The sequence below is a fragment of the Podarcis raffonei genome, chromosome 16, assembly GCF_027172205.1.
Source record: "Podarcis raffonei isolate rPodRaf1 chromosome 16, rPodRaf1.pri, whole genome shotgun sequence".
Taxonomy (NCBI): Eukaryota; Metazoa; Chordata; class Lepidosauria; order Squamata; family Lacertidae; genus Podarcis; species Podarcis raffonei.
In genome coordinates this window covers 3,787,432-3,807,128 of record NC_070617.1, presented here as the reverse complement: position 1 = coordinate 3,807,128, position 19,697 = coordinate 3,787,432, and the positions used below count along the sequence as shown (strand labels likewise).

The 19,697-nt window shown below is 45.7% G+C and overlaps 1 protein-coding gene and 1 long non-coding RNA gene across 2 annotated transcripts in view; one reads left to right on the top strand and one right to left on the bottom strand.

Annotated features, from left to right (window-relative positions):
• Positions 1 to 12,584, bottom strand: part of LOC128403744 (uncharacterized) — a 34,168-nt gene extending 21,584 nt beyond the window's left edge. The window contains exon 1 of the long non-coding RNA XR_008327998.1: positions 12,501 to 12,584. This is a non-coding gene — a long non-coding RNA (uncharacterized LOC128403744). The remainder of the gene's footprint in view (positions 1 to 12,500) is intronic.
• Positions 12,585 to 12,753: 169 nt separating this feature from the next.
• On the top strand, positions 12,754 to 19,228 carry CDC42SE1 (CDC42 small effector 1). Its single transcript, XM_053368796.1, has 4 exons — positions 12,754 to 12,863; positions 14,999 to 15,109; positions 17,012 to 17,115; positions 18,500 to 19,228. The coding sequence occupies exons 1-3, from the start codon at positions 12,810 to 12,812 to the stop codon at positions 17,081 to 17,083; spliced, it is 237 nt and encodes a 78-aa protein (XP_053224771.1). The 5' UTR covers positions 12,754 to 12,809; the 3' UTR covers positions 17,084 to 17,115; positions 18,500 to 19,228.
• The last annotated feature ends 469 nt before the right edge of the window (positions 19,229 to 19,697 follow it).

Sequence of the window (19,697 nt, the reverse complement as noted above, 5' to 3'; positions counted from 1 at the left end):
TGGGTGTACTATCCGATAATGACGTGGGTGTCTCTGAGCATGTGCAAACGGCACATTTTCGTTTCCCGCTGAGCCCCAGCGTTGGCCCTTGTGGATCAAAGACCGAAGACCCAGGAGATTTCAACTAAACATTAGGAAGAGTTTTCCAATGGCAATAGCTGTTTTGAGACAACCTTGGAAGGTTGTTCTACTCTCCTTCCTTGGAGGTTATTAAACAGAGTTTGGATGGCCATCTTTCAAGGATTCTTTAGCGGTGAGGCATGCAGGGCCCTGGTCAAGATCACCCATGGGGCCCAATCCTACAATTCTGTGACTCAATCCACCTACCTACTGACCTCCTTGCCTCTCTTTCTCCAGACACAGCTATAGCCTCTCCCATCATCTGGGACTGGCCCTTGCGAGTCAGAGTCCAGATTTATTGACTGATTTTGTAAAAATAAAAAAAATGTATACGCTTGCTTGCTCAAAACAACAATCTCAAAGCAGTTTCCCAGGAAAATAAATTATTAATAAAACAGAGGAGTTAGTGGTTAAAAACATTTGAACAATAATTAAAACCAATGAGCCACAAACAGCTTAAAACACACGTCAACGTTCTACACACCTGGGTAGTCTTGCCAGAACAAAAATGTTTTCAGCAGGGGCCAAAGAGAGCTCAGTGAAGTTGGCTGGCTGAAGTCAATGGCATAGCTGTCAACTTTTCCCTTTACTTGCGAGGAATCCTATTCGGAATAAGGGAATTTCCCTTTAAAAAAGGGAAACGTTGACAGCTATGCAATAGCTTACAAAGATTCAAGACTATCTATCTATCTATCTATCATCTATCTATATCTATCTATCTATCTATCTATCTATCTATCTATCTATCTATCTATCATCTATCTATCTATCTATCTATCTATCATCTATCTATCTATCATCTCTCTCTATCTATCATCTATCATCTATCATTTATCTGTCTGTCTGTCTATCATCTACCTATCTACCTACCTACCATCTATCTAATCTCTATGTCTAATAGATAAGCTTTGAAGTGTTCTCATGGCACCCAAATCCACTTTTTCCTTTCCTTTCTCTGAGACGTTTACCGCTATTCCGAAGCAAAACCCAACACGGCAGACAGCACTGATTGGCCAGCGCCCGGGCCGTCACCGATACGATGCTCAGCCCCTGGAGTGGTTTTGCAACCTCAGCTTAGGAAACTTGTACAGAGTCAGACCCTTGGCCTATCTAATACAGTACTGTCCACACTGATTGGCAGCAGCTGGAGAAGCTACTGGGGAATCGAACCCGGATCTTCCTGCACGCCACTGACCCACGACCCTTCCCCATTCGGTGCTTCCTTTCGCTTCTGTTTCAACATTCCACTGTTCTTTCTTTGGTGCCAATTTTAACTGCAATCATTGGAGTTGATTTTAGGTTTAACATGCTGGGTGCCTTAAGGTTTTACTGGTTCGTTGGTATTTTAAGGGTTCGTTCGATGACATGCTGGGTATTTTGGGAGGTGCCTCTGGCTTGACCCAGAAAGGTGGACGGGAAATATTTCAAACAGATAAATATAGCCGCTGCAGCAAGGGGAGTTTCAACCTTCCAGCTGTCTCTTCTGGTTAGCCCCAAAGAACTGCAGCTTGGAGGTGCAGGGTATTAGAATCAGAGAATCACAGAATTGTAGTCTTGGAAAGGGACCGCAAGAGCCAGGAATCAAGGAATCAAATATTTGCAAAACTCTGGAGAAATTACTGTCCCTAGAGAGGGGGAGTCAGGGGACTGAGAAGCTGTGATTTATTTTCTTACATTCTTAATATGTGTTACATTTTATTTTATTTTATAAAATGTATACGGCGCTCGGCTGCAGGAACAACAACCCTCAAAGCAGTTTACTAATAAACAATAGAATTATCAGTAAATTAAAAAATAAACCTTCAAAACATTAAAAAAATAAAATCAGCCATAAAAACTGATCAAAACATACATCCGCATTTTTTTCAGATTTCTTTTCCTTTTATTTCAAGGTTCAAAGTTATATTTTATCACTCAACAGTTATATTTATTCTGCCATACTAATGTCTTCCTGTTCACCCTCCCTCAATATTTATAATCACGATTGCATACAATTGTGTCTTAAAATTCCACCGTATCCAGTTTCATCCTCTTTCATGGGTTTCTTAAAATATTCTGCTTTTCCCCCCTAAACTTCAAACCCCGCTGTGGATTTCACATATGGGAAATTATTTTTTCAATAGGCTAGAAAAAAAGCTTCCAGTCCTCCGTGTAAGATTCTGGATTTGTGTCTCTTAGACACATTCTCCATGTCTGGGGAAGCTTGTCTCAATAAAAAACCTGTTTAGCAGGCACCAAAAAGAGTGCAGTGAAGACACCTGCCTGTTATCAAGAGGCAGGGAGTTCCGTAGGGGCTGCCACATTAAAAGATCGATTTTCTTACAAATGTGGCACCTGTTGTTGTTGTCGTCGTCGTCTGTGGGTGACCTTGGACCAGCCTATCTCTCAGCCTAGCCTACTGTGCAGCGCTGTTGGGGGAATTAAATGTAGAATGTAATAGATCTACACACACAGTGGCCAATAAATGGCTGTGGTTAAAACAATAAAGGTGAAATATTTGCCGAGCTTCACAGACTAAGGTTTTCTAGAAAAGCAGCTCATCACGCTGGAAAAACGGGGTATCCATGCCAATTTTCTTCTTATAGACTTGTAATTTCTATTACGGTCGTACCTTGGTTCGCGAATGCCTTACCAGTCGAACGTTTTGGCTCCCGGACGCCGCAAACCCGGAAGTCAGTGTTCCGGTTTGCGGACGTTCTTTGGAACCCGAACGTCTGTCACGGCTTGGTTTCCGAACATTTTGGAAGTCGAACGGACTTCCGGAACGGATTCCGTTCGACTTCCGAGGTACCACTGTATGTCAGAAGTCTGGGATGCACCGTATTTTTCACTCCATAAGACGCACCTAGTTTTTAGAGGGGGAATGCAAGAAAAAAAATATTCTTTAAAGGGAGCGCTGAGCAGAGCCTGTATGCATCCCAGGCTCGGCTCAGAGCTCCCTTTCACGAGCCGCGAGGAGCGTGTGTGCGCCGCTTGCAGGCTTTTCCCCAAGGAGGGAGAAGGGCAGCCCATATTTTTCGCTCTATAAGACATACTTTTTCCATCCTAAAAAGTAAGGGCAAATGTATGTGTGTGTTATGGAGTGAATGCAGGCTGCGCAGCTATCCCAGAAGCTAGATGAAGGCTCCCACTGCCCTGAGGAGGCTTTGCACTGCTAAGCCAAAAGCTAGAACAGCGAAAGGGAGCGCTGCGCAGTGAAAGCATCAATCCCTCTTGCTGTTCTGGCTTCTGTGATAGCTGCGCAGCCTGCATTCGCTCCATAAGACGCACAAACATTTCCCCTTTTTAGGGGGGGTGTGTCTTATAGAGCAAAAAATACGGTATTACAGAGGTCTCTGGCCCTCTCTCTCTCACCCTACTTGAATATTTCACACCTGTTTTCTGGGATGATTTTGTTCTATGCTTGATAATAATATAAAACTTACTTAAAAAGATAAAGATAAAAAAAGACTGAGTTAAACATTTGAAAAATCCATTGAAACCAGACATTGTTAGTTCATATTAAGTTGGGTAGTTCACAAGTCCCTGTGGCTTTACACAAGGTTTTGTATTTTTCTCAGAAGATTGATAAAGAATGTATAATTATTTTGGTAATTATTGTTTGTATATTAGTCGCCAACGTGTTGCATGAGTCGTACTACCGATTTATATTCTTACAGCAGCCCTGTGAGGTAGACTAGCCTGAGAGACTGACTAGTCCCTGGCGCCGCACCCAGTGAACTTCATGCCTGCGTGGCAGGATTCGAACTCTGGTCCCTCAGGTTCTGACCGCTACACCACGATGTATAAAACCAATTATACCTTTGTTTTTCCGGCTTTGTCACGGTTAGGGGCGTTGTCACCTTACTACGCTCTCCTGGGTGGCGTGTACCTGATTGTTCGCCCTGTGTTGTGTCCTCCCAGTGCAATTAGTTTGAATTTATGGACTCTTACGCGGCCGGAAGACGTGAAGTAGTAGCCACAGGCTCGGGTAGCCTTAAAAGCGGGGTGAGGCAAATTTCTGGAGGAGGAAGAGAGGATATCAGACTCCGGAGAAAATGAGAGGGGAAACAGAGAATGGGGGCTGTTTCTTCTCTGCACTGTTTATAAGCTTCCAAGAAGTAATTTGCTGTCCTCCATCAGGAGCAGGAGACTGGGCACAATGGACCCACGTTAGTCTGATCTGTCAAGGAAAATCCTGCCTTAATAGGTCGGTCTAATGCCAGCTGATGGCTTTGAGAAGCAGACAGAGCCTCCATGTACAGGAGCAGTCTACCGCCGAATATAACTATTTCCTGGGGATGGGTAATAAAAGAGGGCTTGCTTGCTTGCTTGCCGGGGGGCGTCTGATGGGTTGGAAGTGGGATCCCTGATTTGGCAGGCCTTCGCTCCGATGCAGCGACTGGTCTCCAGGTGATTTCATTCCCGAAGGTAAATAGGAAGCGAAAATCTTGTTTTATTTTATTTTTCCCCTCCTGTGCAGGCCCTGGAAGCCTTGTTCCCTGGCCTTGACACGAGTCCTTGTGCCAAAATAAAACCTCCCCTGGTGCAGGGTGAATTCTTCCCACGGTCCTCTGTTGTTGCTGCCTTAAGTAATAATAATAATAATATAATAATAATTTATTATTTCTACCCTGCCCATCTGGCTGGGCTTCCCCAGCCACTCTGGGCGGCTTCCAACAAAATATTAAAATACCGTAATACATCAAACATTAAAAGCTTCCCTAAACAGGTCTGCCTTCAGAGGTCTTCTAAAAGTCTGGTAGTTGTTCTTCGCTTTGACATCTGGTGGGAGGGTGTTCCACAGGGAGGGTGCCACTACCGAGAAGGCCCTCTGCCTGGTTCCCTGTAACCTCACTTCTCGCAATGAGGAAACCGTCAGAAGGCCCTCAGCGCTGGACCTCAGTGTCCGGGCAGAATGATGGGGGTGGAGACGCTCCTTCAGGTATCCTGGGCCTTTGAGGCTGTTTAGGGCTTTCAAGGTCAGCACCAACACTTTGAATTGTGCTCGGAAACGTACTGGGAGCCAATGTAGGTCTTTCAAGACCGGTGTTATGTGGTCCCGGTGGCCTCTCCCAGTCCCCAGTCTAGCTGCCGCATTCTGGATTAGCAGTTTCCAGGTCACCTTCAAAGGTAGCCCCACGTAGAGCACATTGCAGTAGTCCAAGCGGGAGATAACCAGAGCATACACAACTCTGACAAGACAGTCTCCAGGCAGGGAGTGTCTCATCCTGCGTACCAGATGGAGCTGGTAGACAGCCGCCCTGGACACAGAATTGACCTGCATCTCCATGGATAGCTGTGAGTCCAAAATGACTCCCAGGCTGTGCACCTGGTCCTTCAGGGGCACAGATACCCCATTCAGGACCAAGGAGTCCACAGCCGCCCGCCCCCTGTCCCCCAAAAAACAGTACTTCTGTCTTGTCAGGATTCAACCTCAATCTGTTAGCTGCCATCCATCCTCCAATCGCCTCCAGACACTCACACAGGACCTTCACCGCCTTCACTGGTTCTGATTTGAAAGAGAGTTAGAACCAAGGGGTGTGTGGGCATCCCTGTTGACAGGCAGATGTCTGTGGGGGAGAAAGTGCATGCAGGATTCGAGCACTAGTTTGTTTCCCTGTCTGGTGGTTTCCCTCAACCGCTATTCAGGGTTCCTATGGGGTATGTATGAAACCTCCAGGTGCAGAAGCAGTCTATCTGAATTCTTGAGTTCTTAGGGACATATTTGTAAGGACAGGACGCTGGACCAGGCCTGGACCTGATCCAGCTGCAAGTCTCGTCTTACGTCCACACCTCCATCAAACCGCAGCTTCCGTTTCCTAATCGGATTGAAGCCTGTTTGAGGGAAAAGGGAGTTTGTCAAGGAGTCACTTGTGGACGCCACGCGGACACGGCTCAAGTTTGGGGCTCCTTGCAGGATCGCAAAGCGAGCGGCGGAAATCTGTGGAAGCCCCCGAGAGAACGTTGGTGGAGTATCAGGAGGAGTATCAGGAAGAGTGGAATAAATTTAATGATTATTTAGTTAGATTTGTTAAGTTAAACTAACTGAAAACAGCTTGCAGATACTTAATGGGCTTAGGATTTTATGTTAAGTGATGAATTAATATGTTTAATTCCATAAGGTGAAGATCAAAGGATGTTAATGTTTTAAGTTAAATTTCATAAAAATTGGGATTTGGAAAACCGTTAAAAGGACATGCAATTAAATTCAACCAAGGGGAAGCGAGGAAGTCACTTAACAAAGTTAATAACTGTAATTTTCAATAAGGCTATGATTTATGTTTGTCTTGTGTGTTTGTTTGTTTGTTTGTTTGTTTGTTTGTTTATAATATTGTGAAAACTAATAAAAAAAAATTGGGGGAAAAAGAGAACGTTCTCCTGTCCCAGGCAAAGGAGCAAAGACTCTTTGCTGAGTCACGTTTTTCCTTCCTCCTGACGAGGCTTTTCTCCGCTTGCAAAAACAGCAATTTGCTCCATGACTCTGTCCCGGTGCCTCCGTCATCCTTTGGCAACAGACGGAAACCCTGGTGATCAGCCACAGCGGCTGCCGGCCAGCCCCGCCGGAGGGATGAAGGCCGCGCATTGTTCCTGTCTGGCTGATCCCACTGCAGACAGACTTGGGGGCTGGTTGGGCCTTCCCCGGCGGTTTGCTAAAATGATGCCTTTAACAAAAATCTCTTCTTAATTCCGCTTTGCGAAATCCCCTCGGAAACTCCTTCCCTCCGCCTCTGCTTACCAAAGCTCAGAGCAGTTAGCATAAGAAGCATCAGGAGAGCATATTACCGGATCGGGCCAAAAGGGGCCCATCTTAGTCCGGTATCCTGTTCCCTCTGTGGTCAGTTGCCCCTAACCACCTAGAACTGAGGTCCAGCGCCGAGGGCCTTCTGGCGGTTCCCTCCCTGTGAGAAGCCTAGTTACAGGGAACCAGGCAGAGGGCCTTCTCGGTGGTGGCTCCCGCCCTGTGGAACGCCCTCCCACCAGATGTCAAACAGAACAACAACTACCAGACTTTTAGAAGACATCTGAAGGCAGCCCTGTTTAGGGAAGCTTTGAATGTTTAATAGGTTATTGTATTTTAATATTCCGTTGGAAGCCGCCCAGAGTGGCTGGAGAAACCCAGCCAGATGGGCGGGGTACATAGCTGTCAACGTTTCCCTTTTATTAAGGGAAATTCCCTTATTCCGAAAAGGATTCCTCACAAGAAAAGGGGAAAGTTGACAGCTATGGTGGGGTATAAATAAATTATTATTATTATTATTATTATTATTATTATTATTATTATTATCATTGAAATCTAGATAGACTGCCTTTGGACCTGGAGGTTCCATCGGATTGTAAGAAAGAGCCGGTTGGATATGGCCAGTGGGGAACAATCTGGTTTAGCATCCTGTAACCAGCCAGATGTCCCAGTGGGAAGCCCAAAGGCAGGATTCAACCACAAAAGCCCCCTCCTACACTATCGATTTGCCTAATCCTCTTTCACAGCTATCCAAGTTGGTGACTGTCACCGTCTCTTGTGGCAAGGAGTTCCACAGTTTACCTGTGTGATGCAACAGGGTGGATTTGTTTTAAATCACGATTTAAATCACTAGTCAGTAAGACTTGGTTTAAATCTTTCTTTCTTTTTTTACAGAAAGACTCATTTGTGCTGGTATAATCTTAATATTTACAACCAGATGAAGGTTTCCTTTTTGGAATAAGAAGTTTTCAGTGCAGTTTTTACAGTTATATCAAAAATTACTGATTTGGTTATACGATTAGAACTACAAAGACAGATAATTATGAAATTATTGTTTATATTTGGACAACTTTCCTGCCGTACTTTATTGGAAGGAAGAAAACAATCATTTCCTTAATAACAATTGAAACAATTTATTTGACTAAAACAATAACATTGTATCCATGTTTGTTAACTGATGTGGTTAAACAATTTTAAAAAAAACCACCTTAGACTGAGTTTTAGCACACATGAAAAACTTAAAATGAATCCTTATTTCCTAATGAATAGCCTTTGGACTATAATGTAACTTAAATAGAAAACTGTCTTTGGTAAGATTTTTCCTTCAAAAGGATTTTATTTTAAAAATCCAATGGAAATTTTAAAAATCCGATATATATTTTAAAAATCATTTATTTTTATCCACCTTGGTCAGTGCTAGAAATTCCTTTTGTCTGTCCTTCAGATGTCCAGGAGAATAACTTTTTTTCTATTCTCCGAGCCAGGGACAATTTCGTAAACTTCTATCACGTTGCTTCTTACACACCTTTTCCCTGCACAAAAATCTCCCAAACACCACTTCGTTTCTTCATCAACCCCCAGCAACCAATTTTAATTCTTTCTTTAAATTCTTTAAAACTTTCAGTTTTCTTTGAATTAAAATCATTTCCTCCTAGATGTGCATCTCTACAGATAAACTCCTTTTCCTTTCTCCCCCCCCACATTTTTCTTTCTTTCTTGCAAATCGGGCGTCCTCTCTGACTTTTGCCCCGCGATGCATCAGCGATCGGCCGTACCATCTTTTTGGAACCTCAGGACTGCGATAGAGGAAAACCGGCAGTATTTTTATTTATTTCCGATGCCACTTTGAAACGCACCCACGCAACGACGACAACAGCGATGATCAGCAACGGTTTCTGGGCTGAAAGAGTCACGGGGAAAGAGAGATGAAAACTAAGGACCGAGCAAAGTGCTACAAAAATGCGGCAAACCGCTGAGTTCTCCAGAAGTGTTCATCAGGCAAAAGGAGAGTTCTGGAGAACTCAAAAGCTTGTCACATTTTTTTTAAAAAACCAGCAACTTTTGCTAATAATAATAATAATAATTTATACCCCGCCCATCTGGCTGAGTTTCCCCAGCCACTCTGGGCGGCTCCCAATCAAATGTTAAAAACAGTACAGCATTAAATATTAAAAACTTCCCTGAACAGGGCTGCCCTCAGATGTCTTTTATTTCCTTCACATCTGAAGAGAGGGTGTTCCACAGGGCGGGTGCCTCTACCGAGAAGGCCCTCTGTCTGGTTCCCTGAAACTTGGCTTCTCGCAGTGAGGGAACTGCCAGAAGGCCCTCAGAGCTGGACCTCAGTGTCTGGGCTGAATGATGGGGGTGGAGACGCTCCTTCAGGTATACTGGACCGAGGCCATTTAGGGCTTTCAAGGTCAGCACCAACACTTTGAATTGTGCTCGGAAATGTACTGGGAGCCAATGCAGATCTCTCAGGACCGGTGTTATGTGATCCCGGTGGCCGCTCCCAGTCCCCAGTCTAGCTGCCGCATTCTGGATTAATTGCAGTTTCCGGGTCACCTTCAAAGGTAGCCCCACATAGAGCGCATTGCAGTAGTCCAAGCGGGAGATAACCAGAGCATGCACCACTCTGACCAGACAGTCCGTGGGCAGGGAGGGTCTCATCCTGTGTACCAGATGGAGCTGGTAGACAGCTGCCCTGGACACGGATTTAACCTGTGCCTCCATGGACAGCTGTGAGTCCAGAATGACTCCCAGGCTGTGCACCTGGTCCTTCAGGGGCTCAGTTACCCCATTCAGGACCAGGGAGACCCCCACACCTGCCCGCCTCCTGTCCCCCCAAAACAGTACTTCTGTCTTGTCAGGATTCAACCTCAATCCGTTAGCCGCCATCCATCCTCCAACCGCTAGGGTGAGCGCATGCTCTGATCTGTATTCGAAGGATCTCCTCTATCTGTCCAGTCTTAAGTCTGGTTTAAAAGATCCCAGTGTGTCAGACTAAGGCCTGGGAGACCAGAGTTCGAATCCATCCATCATTAAGAGGCGACATGATGGAAGTTTATCAAATGATGTACGGCATAGAGAAGGCGGATAAGGAAGTGTTTTCCTGCCTCTCTTGTGGCACTCGAACTCGTGGCTCTCCAGTAAGGCTGAATGTTGGACAATTCAGGACCGGGAGAAGAAAAGTTAACCCATGGAACAAAACAGTTTTGTTGTCATTCATTGCTTGCAATGCCTTATATTCCATTTCCAGCTGATGAAGACTGAATCAGTTGAACTATTCCGGATAGACTGTCCTTTGAGACTTTGGAGAGACGTCTTCCTTTTTGATGTGTTTTGATGCATTTTTAATCTTTGTTGGAAGCCGCCCAGAGTGGCTGGGGAAACCCAGCCAGATGGGCGGGGTACAAATAAAATATTATTATTATTATTATTATTATTATTATTATTATTATTAGAGACTTTTGTGAGATGTCTTCTTTGAGAGACGGCTTGGCGTTCCTTGCTATTCCTTGATCTGTTTGATTCTTTGTTTGACTCTGATACACATAACAACTTATAGTTACTTGTATATTTTGTGAGATGTGTTGTGTGATATATACATCATTTTAAAGTGGCTTAGTCGTATATTTTGAATGACATCGTAACACATTATATACAGTGGTACCTCGGGTTACATACGCTTCGGGTTACATACGCTTCAGGTTACATACGCTTCAGATTACAGACTCCGCTAACCCAGAAATAGTGCTTCAGGTTAAGAACTTTGCTTCAGGATGAGAACAGAAATTGTGCTCTGGCGGCACAGCAGCAGCAGGAGGCCCCATTAGCTAAAGTGGTGCTTCAGGTTAAGAACAGTTTCAGCTTAAGAACGGACCTCCGGAACGAATTAAGTACTTAACCCGAGGTACCACTGTATTCCCTCACAGTTATTAGCCATCGTGTTGCTATTGCATTTTTGTAGATTCTTACATTTTGCAACACAGTGGTTTGTGTTTGTTCTGGAAAAGAGGGGGGACCAAAATGTCTTCCCACCAGAACACTCTCTAACCAACTGACCACATGGCTTCCTGCAAATATACCTGGGAAACATAGTTTCTGTTCAGGGCTCCGGGAACCGCGGCGCCGTAGTGGGTCAGCTACAGTTCCCAAGATTCTTTGCAGGGAGGAACCATGCTTCCTGAAGCATTGTAAAGAGTGCTCAAAATGTGCGGATGTGTGACCTCTGTATTGTTTTAAAAATTGGGTTTTTTATTATTTGCAAAGTTCGGATTCAACGCAAAGCTCGCTCCGCTGAGCTCAGTGGGCTCAATTTTCAGTAAACACACATCAGATTGCGCAGCAGTTGTGTTATGACTTTCCGGCCTGTCGTGTGACGCAGGCGGCCGCGAAAGCTTGGGAAATCCAAGCCCCAGAGCCAGTGACCCTCGCTGAGTCTCTCTCTGTGGCAACGCTTTCAAAATGAGGAAGTGGCGTCTTTTTCATTTAGAGTTCTTTTTTTAAGAAAAATAAGTCACTCCAGTCTGGTTCTATGGAAACACTCGGTTTCCTGTTATCTGCAGAGAGCAGTCAAGTCGACCAGAAAAAAAGGAGGTCTTATCTGCCAGGTCCTCAAAGGGAAGTTGTGGGGCGATCTCCTTTGCAACGCCCTTCAGTAAGAAGGTGTCCTTTTAAGAAAAGGGAAGTAAAGTCAAATTAACAGTCTTCCCCAAAAGAGAATTTCCTCCTCAGGACCAAAACAGGGCAGGAAAGGGTTATTAAGCCTTGGACACGACAAAGGAGACAGTATAATTAAGAGATTAAAATGTTGAAATATTGAAAGCTTTATGGAAGTTTGGAGCCTTCTTTGGACTATCTGGAAAATTATTAAAAGTCCATGGAAGTGCAAACAGGATCCAACATAGCAGCGGATGGGAAATCGACAATGAATTTTTAAAAGGGGGGAAATAAAGGAATAATTAATTGTAATGAAGGGGAAATATAATAGAGAAAAGTATGTTGTAGATAGATAGATAATTTATTACGGTCGGGGAACAGCTTATAAAACACACTTGGGGGTACAATCCCAGAAGGAAAACAAACATTTAATACAGCAGGAAAGGGTGGGAATGGAAACATCAAGGGGAAAGCAACTTATAAAAAATATTTTAAACTTGTACTAAATTTGAAGTTAAATTGTTAAAAATCTTTGAACTTCAAATTAATTGGCCAGAAAAAACCGCACAGCCTCTGTGATCCTAATACTCGTAGCTGATGCTGTTTGCAGTTTCTTGCTCTATACATAGAAACGCAATGCTGTCGTCACGCAGCTCCCATTGGAGGATTTGCAGCGCAGGATTTGCAGGAAGTCAGAGCTCAGCCTCCCATTGGCCGATCTGTCGTTCCTCAACAGGACCCTGGATTCGCCAAAGGTGGGCGGGGTTTCTGAGCGATTCAAGCGGGGGGGCAGCCCTTCATATAAAAATAAGAGCCTTGTTGCAGGATCAGACCAGTGACCCATTAACCCCTGCTTCCTGTCCGTACAATGGCTGCTATGAGACAAGGCTGCTGAGCTGATCCAGAACGCCTCTTCTGACACTTTCATGTTCTTAAGGAATATTTAAAATCTCCGAAATGACTCTCCCTTTCCTCCCTTCCCCAAAGGTAGACTTCAAACAACATCCAAGGAGACCTATTTGCTTCTGCCTCGCTGTCAGGGCACGGGAACGAACTCCGCAAATCTCCGCCGGCGTCTTTTCTCTGGAACGGCAGAATTGTCTCAGCTCGCGGAATGATCTTGGAGGCCGTCGTGTGAATTTTCTGGGCCCTGCAGTGGTGGTGGTGGGGAAGAAAGCAGCTTTGGGTCACGGCGGTCGCAGAAACCTTCCATCGTACAGAGGGATCCGGAACGCGGAAAGGGGTCCGGCTTACCAGTATCTGAGAGGAGATCAACCCACTAGGCGGAAAGCTGGAATCCTCAACGAATATGAGCGATTTCTGGCACAAGCTGGGTTGCTGCGTCGTAGAGAAATCGCGGCAGGTGGGTAGTCCTGAATCTCTTAGCCCAGGTGCGGAGAACAGCAGCCCAGAGGTCTGAATTCGGCCCTTGGGGTTGATTTTTCCTGCCCTTGGAATGCTCCAGTGCAGAGAGTTGGCAAGAGTTTTTTTAAGGATTGAAGTTTTAATTATGTTTTAGATACAGTGGTACCTCGGTTTTCAAGCACCTCGGAAGCCAAATGTTTTTCAAACACCGAAAACCCGGAAGTAATTGCTTCTGTTTTCAAACACGCCTCGGAAGTCGAACGGCTTCCGCTGTGTGTTTTTTCATTTTTCCAATTGAACTTGCAGCCAGCCCTTTGCGCCTCAGTTTTCGAACGTTTCGGAAGTCGAACGGTCTTCTGGAATGGATTACGTTCGAGAACCGAGGTGCCACTGTATGCTGTAAGCCACCCAGTGTGGCTAGGGAAGCCCGGCCAGATGTGTGGGGTATAAATATTAATTATTATTATTATTATTATTATTATTATTATTATTATTATTATTATGTTTCCCCCAAGAGGGGTTGACTGCTAAGCCACTCTGGGAACTGTAGCTCTGGGAGGCGAATAGCGGGGAACAGTCGCTTGACAACTCTTCACGCCTGTAACAAACTACAGTTCCCAGAATCCTTTGAGGGAAAGCCTCGACCGTCTAGGGTGGTATCAGAGTATATTGAATGCACGGTGCAACAGTGGCTTGAGATAATGACTGTTTTTGTTACCAACACACTGGCAAAATTTCCTGCAGCCGTTTATTTGTTTTCTCCTGTTTCTATGGCACAAGGTATATCTTGACTGGGTTTCACTGGGCAGCTTCCAGCAAAACGTAAAAAGGCAATAAGACATCAAACATTAAGAACCGTCTCTTAAATCACATAGAGATTTTCGGTAATTAATCCCTAACAGATCTAATGATATATAAAGAGAAATCACCCTCATCCGACAATCTGCTTCCAATAGCTCAGTCGGTAGAGCACGAGACCCTTAAGCTTGAGGTTGTTGGTTCAAAGCCCCCATTGGGCAAAAGGTTCTTGCGTTGCAGGGGTGGACTGGATGACCCCTGGGACCCCTTCCAACTCTACAATTCCATGATATCTCAGAGGCAGCTATGATTCTGAATACCAGTTGCTGGGAACTGAAGGAGGTCAGAGGACTCTTGTGCTCAGCTCCTGTTTGCGGTTTTCCAACAGGGATCTGGTTGGCTACTCTAAGAACAAGAGATGGGCCCCCTTTGGCCTGATCTGGCAGCCAGGATCGTTTCCCCAGCCACTCTGGGCGGCTTCCAACAAAGTATTAAAATACATTAGTCTGTTAAACAATAATAATAATAATTTATTATTTATACCCCGCCCATCTGGCTGGGCCTCCCCAGCCACTCTGGGCGGCTTCCATAAAAACCAAAAATACACTAAAATATCACACATTAAAAACTTCCCTGAACAGGGCTGCCTTAAGATGTCTTCTGAATGTCAGGTAGTTGTTTATCGCTTTGACATCTGCTGGAAGGGCGTTCCACAGGGCGGGTGCCACTACTGAGAAGGCCCTCTGCCTGGTTCCCTGTAGCTTTGCTTCTCGCAATGAGGGAACCGCCAGAAGGCCCTCGGAGCTGGACCTCAGTGTCCGGGCAGAACGATGGGGGTGGAGACGCTCCTTCAGGTATACTGGACCGAGGCCGTTTAGGGCTTTAAAGGTCAGCACCAACACTTTGAATTCTGCTCGGAAACGTACCGGGAGCCAATGTAGGTCTTTCAAGACCGGTGTTATATGGTCTCGGCGGCCGCCCCCAGTCACCAGTCCAGCTGCCGCATTCTGGATTAGTTGTAGTTTCCGAGTCACCTTCAAAGGTAGCCCCACGTAGAGTGCATTGCAGTAGTCCAAGCGGGAGATAACCAGAGCATGCACCACTCTGGCGAGACAGTCCGGTTCTTGGGGCATTTGGCCTCTGTGGGACAAGGGGGGCTGGACTTGATGGACCCCCTTTGGCCTGACCCGGCAGCCAGACTCTTCCAAGTGGCGCTTCCAATGCGCCAAAGCTTTGCTCGCCTTCTGGCTCAGGCGAAGCCCTGTTTTTCTGTGTTTCCTCGACTCCGGTGGTGATGTTTTCCTTCCGTCCTGTTCCTCCGTTTTCCCCCCGCAGCCGAAGAAGACGCGGCGGAGAATCGACCGCAGCATGATAGGGGAGCCCATGAATTTCGTCCACCTGACGCATATCGGGTCTGGAGACATGGCGAACGAGGGTCTTCCCATGGTAAACTTCTGTTCTCTTTCTCTTTGGCGGTTCGGTTTGGGTTCGGATTTGCAAGCAGGAAGGAGTTGGGCATTTCCGCGCAGCAGATACAAACCCTTCCCATCCACTCTAGCAAATGGCAGGAAGTGGGTTTTTCATTAGGTTCTATAGGGAAGGGAAGGTTTGCTCTCGCCCGCCCTCTAGCGTCTGTTTGAGGGCGACAGCCAAACTGGCCTCATTTTTTATTTTTGTTTTGTAAAGTTGTTTTTTTTAAATTTAATTTTATAACGTATATAAACCAGAGAGGGCAGTTGCAGCCACAGATGCAAATCTAAAGAGGTGACACAAAACTGTAAATCAGGCATGTAGAATGAGTTCAGTTGCACATGGGTTCAAAAATAAATAAATCCCAAATCGAGACTATCAACATTTGCAGATTATCAGGTCTGGTTCCAGGCTTGTGATGTGGACTGGTTTAGCTGTAAAGGAACGCATGATCATATTTAAAGTGTCTGAAGCTTTTGGTCGTTGTCAATATCTCAAATCATTCATAATTTGCTCCATTATACTGATATTGCAAAGCGAGTGATACCAAGTGCAAAATTCTGGGCTGTTTTCTTACTAGCCCATCCGCCAAGATCATATATAAGGCCAGTTCTTTTGACAATATATTTCTCTTGGTATCATCAGAAATATTTGTCGACATTAATTTTGGACAGCAAACCCTCGGTTCTTTAGTATTTTTCTAAAAAGTTATTTATACACTTTTCCATTACAAATTTTCACATTCCGTTCAATTTACTCATACAATCAGAATCATCAACTTCCCCTTCCGTGGTTCTGTTTATATACCCATTACGGCTGCAATTTTAAATTGCTCCATAAATTATTTTGTTCTCCTTCCGCCTCATATCTTTATATACTCTAAAATGCTGAATTTACTGCCGCCCTGCTAAAGTTTAACCTGTTAACATGATTCTTCAAATATCCTCCAAAAAATTTCCTCTCTTTTTTAAACACTCCATCTTCCTAATTTCTATTAGGGTTGCCATATTTCAAGAAAAACGGACACAAAGCTTGTTGAGCTTTTGGGGGGAAATTGCCCAAAGAAAGCTCTTTTGGGGGGAAATTGTTCAATTTTTTAAGGAAAGTTGCTGAGCTTTTTAAAGGGAAAAAAACCCAGACGTAAGGCAACCCTCGTAATATTTACCAAATATTGTGTCAAAGTTAAATTCCCGCCATAAAGGATGAGTTGTGCCAAGCTTATCACAACCCAAGGAGGTGAGATGGAAGAGGACGTTTTTGACGTTTGCCAGAGAGCCCTCTTATTAATCAGGATCGAAAGCTGCAGCAGAGAGATTTTGACAGTTTCAGAACGCCAGGGCTGGCAGAATCTGGGCTTGCCACAGCCTGCCCTCCCCTTTTGCAAACATGCCTCTGTGTGCTTCTGGGCTTCATCCTTCCTCGACCCGCTGGCGCTGAGAGTCTTGTGTGCCAAAGGGAGATCCGAACGGCAGCCAGACGCCGCGCCCTTGCTTCTCCAGCTGAGATAGCGCCAGCCCAAAACCCGCCCTGCCTTTGCCACCCCGATCACTTCACCCCCAGTGCCGGATTTAGGTATAAGCTAAACAAGCTATAGGGCCCCACTGTCTTGGGGACCTCCCAAAAATTTAAAGGGGGGGAAAACTGGGTGTACATTTGCAAAATATAAGATAAAAAAATAATAAAATAAAACCTACATACAGCAACCGTGTTTTATGTTGTGTAGGCTCCTGGGATGTAAGTCATGGGCCCCGCCTGCTAGCCTGCTCCCTAAAATATCACTGGTTTGCTCCTTTCTATATATAGGGTGCCGACACTCTGCATGGACTTTTCAACAATTACTTAGTCCTAACCTTGATCTCTTTCTCTCTCTTCCATCAGACGGGGGCAATGCATGAAATGAGATCCAAATGTGGCCGAGATCGACAGTGGAGCAGCTCCCACGTTTTGTAGCTCTGTGGTGTTTCCCCCGCTTTCTCTTCCATGTAAGTGCCTTGCTAGATACGAAAATACCTTCTTCTTCTTTTTAAAAAAAGTTCCCCATCTGATCATTAAGGACTAGCTGCTTGTTCTGCCGTAGAGCCAGGAATCCTGGCTCCCTTCCCAAGGTTTGAGCTGTAGTCCCTGTGGGAATGTTCAGGGAGGCAGGAGAGGATATATTGTTTATTAATATCCTTCCGAACTTGCACTAGCAAGTTCTGTAACAGGCATCCCCAACCTTTGGCCCTCCAGATGTTTTGGACTACAATTCCCATCACCCCTGACCACTGGTCCTATTAGCTAGGGATGATGGGAGTTGTAGGCCAAAACATCTGGAGGGCCGCAGGTTGGGGATGTCTGTTCTATAACTTAGCAGAGTTTTTACATTCCCCTTTTAAACGCACAGCAGAACGCACAGCAGATTGACGTGCTTTTGAATTGCTAGGTTGGCAGGAGCAGGGACTGAGCAACGGGAGCTCACCCCGTCGCAGGAATTCGAACCGCTGACCTTCTGATCGGCAAGTCCTAGGCTCTGTGGTTTAACCCACAGGTTCCTAGTAAGTTCCTGTATATCCCTCTTAACAGAATACGCCACAATCTTGTTTAAAGTACAGTCATACCAGTTACAGACGCTTCAGGTTGCGGGATTTTGGGTTGTGCACTGCGCCGGACCCAGAAGTACCGGAACGGGTTGCTTCTGGGTTTTGGCGCATGCTCAGAAGCGCTAAATTGCACTTTGCACATGCGCAGAAGCGCCGAATTGCAACCCGCACGTGCACAGACACGACGCTGCGGGTTGCAAATGTGCTTCCCGCATGGATCACATTCACAACCTGAGTGTCCACTGTATATATAAAAGTTTACTCACATCATCAGTTCACAGTTGGATCCCTGAAGGCAGACCTAGTTACAAATATGTACATATGGATCTACCCCATATAGAGGGTTAATCCCAGTGACTACAAACTGGCAGTTAACTGCAGTTCACACGACGAAAGGAAGATGGAGAAGAAGGGAGGGGGGCTGCGTGCCTTGTGCTTTTGTTACCTGCACAGGTAAGGTCACGCCCACCTCTAGTCGCATGCAAAAGGAAGGATGCTCCCGCCCAGGAGGAAACAGGAAGTTTTTGACTGGCTGGAACAAACATCCCCTTTGCATGTCCACTCTAGGAAAACAAGGAATGTTGTACTTGTCTGCTACTTATGTATCACATCCCACAGTCCCCACTTTCTGGAGAGCAGCCTGCAAGGGAAGTCTTGAGTTAAAATACGTAACGTAGACGCTGTTTTCTAAGTAGTTTTCACTTTCCCTGCCAATTCAGGTGGAGGAGCAGGCAGGAGGTGGAGAGGGAATGTAATTCTTCGTTCCGAATCTCTTTTCTTCTCGCAGGTCCTGGGCAAATTAACAAATCGAGAAAACCCAAAGAAAGAAATAAGTATAAACAACCCTCGCGAGAGCGGCCTGCTCGGATCCTGTCGAGGCAGGTCGGCGAAGCTCAGAAGACACCGAACACCCTTCGTAACTTATGCAAACTGATTCCAAATCGGATCGGATTTTCTTTTTCTAAAGAGCGTCAGCAACAAAAACACAGCAGCTTATTCCGCCGCTAATTTTCGCCTCCCAGATTTGCATAGAAAGATTTGCTGAATCCAACACTCCCTAAGCTGCCGCTTCCTCTCTCTCTTCTCTCCCCACCCCCCAAAAAATGCAGAAGCATCTCTGGGCCCTCAGTCAGTCTCTCATGCCGTCCTTCGTTTCGTGGCTGCCGCATTTTGCTTTTTCAGAACTTTGCAAGGAATCGGGGCGGGCGTTTGAGGGAGATTGACGCCCGGGGCTTCAGCAAGCATCTTCGTCCGCGAACATGCCATCCATTTAAAGCACATTCAAAGCCTCTTCCACACACACACACACACACACACACACACCCGCAGGCCGATCACCCTGGGAACTGTAGTTTGCTATGGGTGCTGGGAATTGTAGCGCTGTAGGAGTAAACTACAGTTCTCCGGATTCTCGGGGTACATGTGCTTTAAATGTATAATGTGTGTGCCATTTTGCTTCATTTTTTAAAAGTGCATTCTGTTTCATCCCCCCAAAAAAAATCTGGAGAGGAACTTATCGTAACTGGGTTTGTTTTTTTTACATGGAAGTGTAATCACTGGATTTTTGGGCGTTTTCTGAGGAGGGGGAGAAGGATTGACCTTTCCATGAGGCACGGGTTTTTTTTAAAGAGCAGGAGGCAGAGTGCCAATCCTGCCGGAATCTCCCCTGTGAAAGCCTTGCTGAAATGACTGGGAGGCCCACGAGAGTGTGGTTAGTGACGTCACAGGCACTAGCCAGTCGCCACCTTCCACAATTGGCCAGCATTTTGCTCCTGCTCCTGAAGACCTCTTCTCTGTGCCAGTCACTGAAGATGAGGTGTGGCCGCTTTTGGGTTTCCTGCGGCAAAGCATCCCACACGCAGGGCGGCCTCTGCACGTTCGACTTCCTCTACCGAAGGGCAGCAAAACGGGAGAGACGATGTTTCACCAGGCAAAGCGAGAGAACGAACACGGAAGATGGAGAGGATCCAGTCCGGATGATGGCA

What these genes read in the sequence shown, in the direction of transcription:
- CDC42SE1 (XM_053368796.1), top strand. Translation starts at nt 12,810, where the DNA reads ATGAGCGATTTCTGGCACAAGCTGGGTTGCTGCGTCGTAGAGAAATCG. An exon ending in TCGTAGAGAAATCGCGGCAG is followed by an intron (nt 12,864 to 14,998) that starts GTGGGTAGTCCT and finishes TTCCCCCCGCAG; the next exon opens with CCGAAGAAGACGCGGCGGAG. An exon ending in CGAACGAGGGTCTTCCCATG is followed by an intron (nt 15,110 to 17,011) that starts GTAAACTTCTGT and finishes CTCTTCCATCAG; the next exon opens with ACGGGGGCAATGCATGAAAT.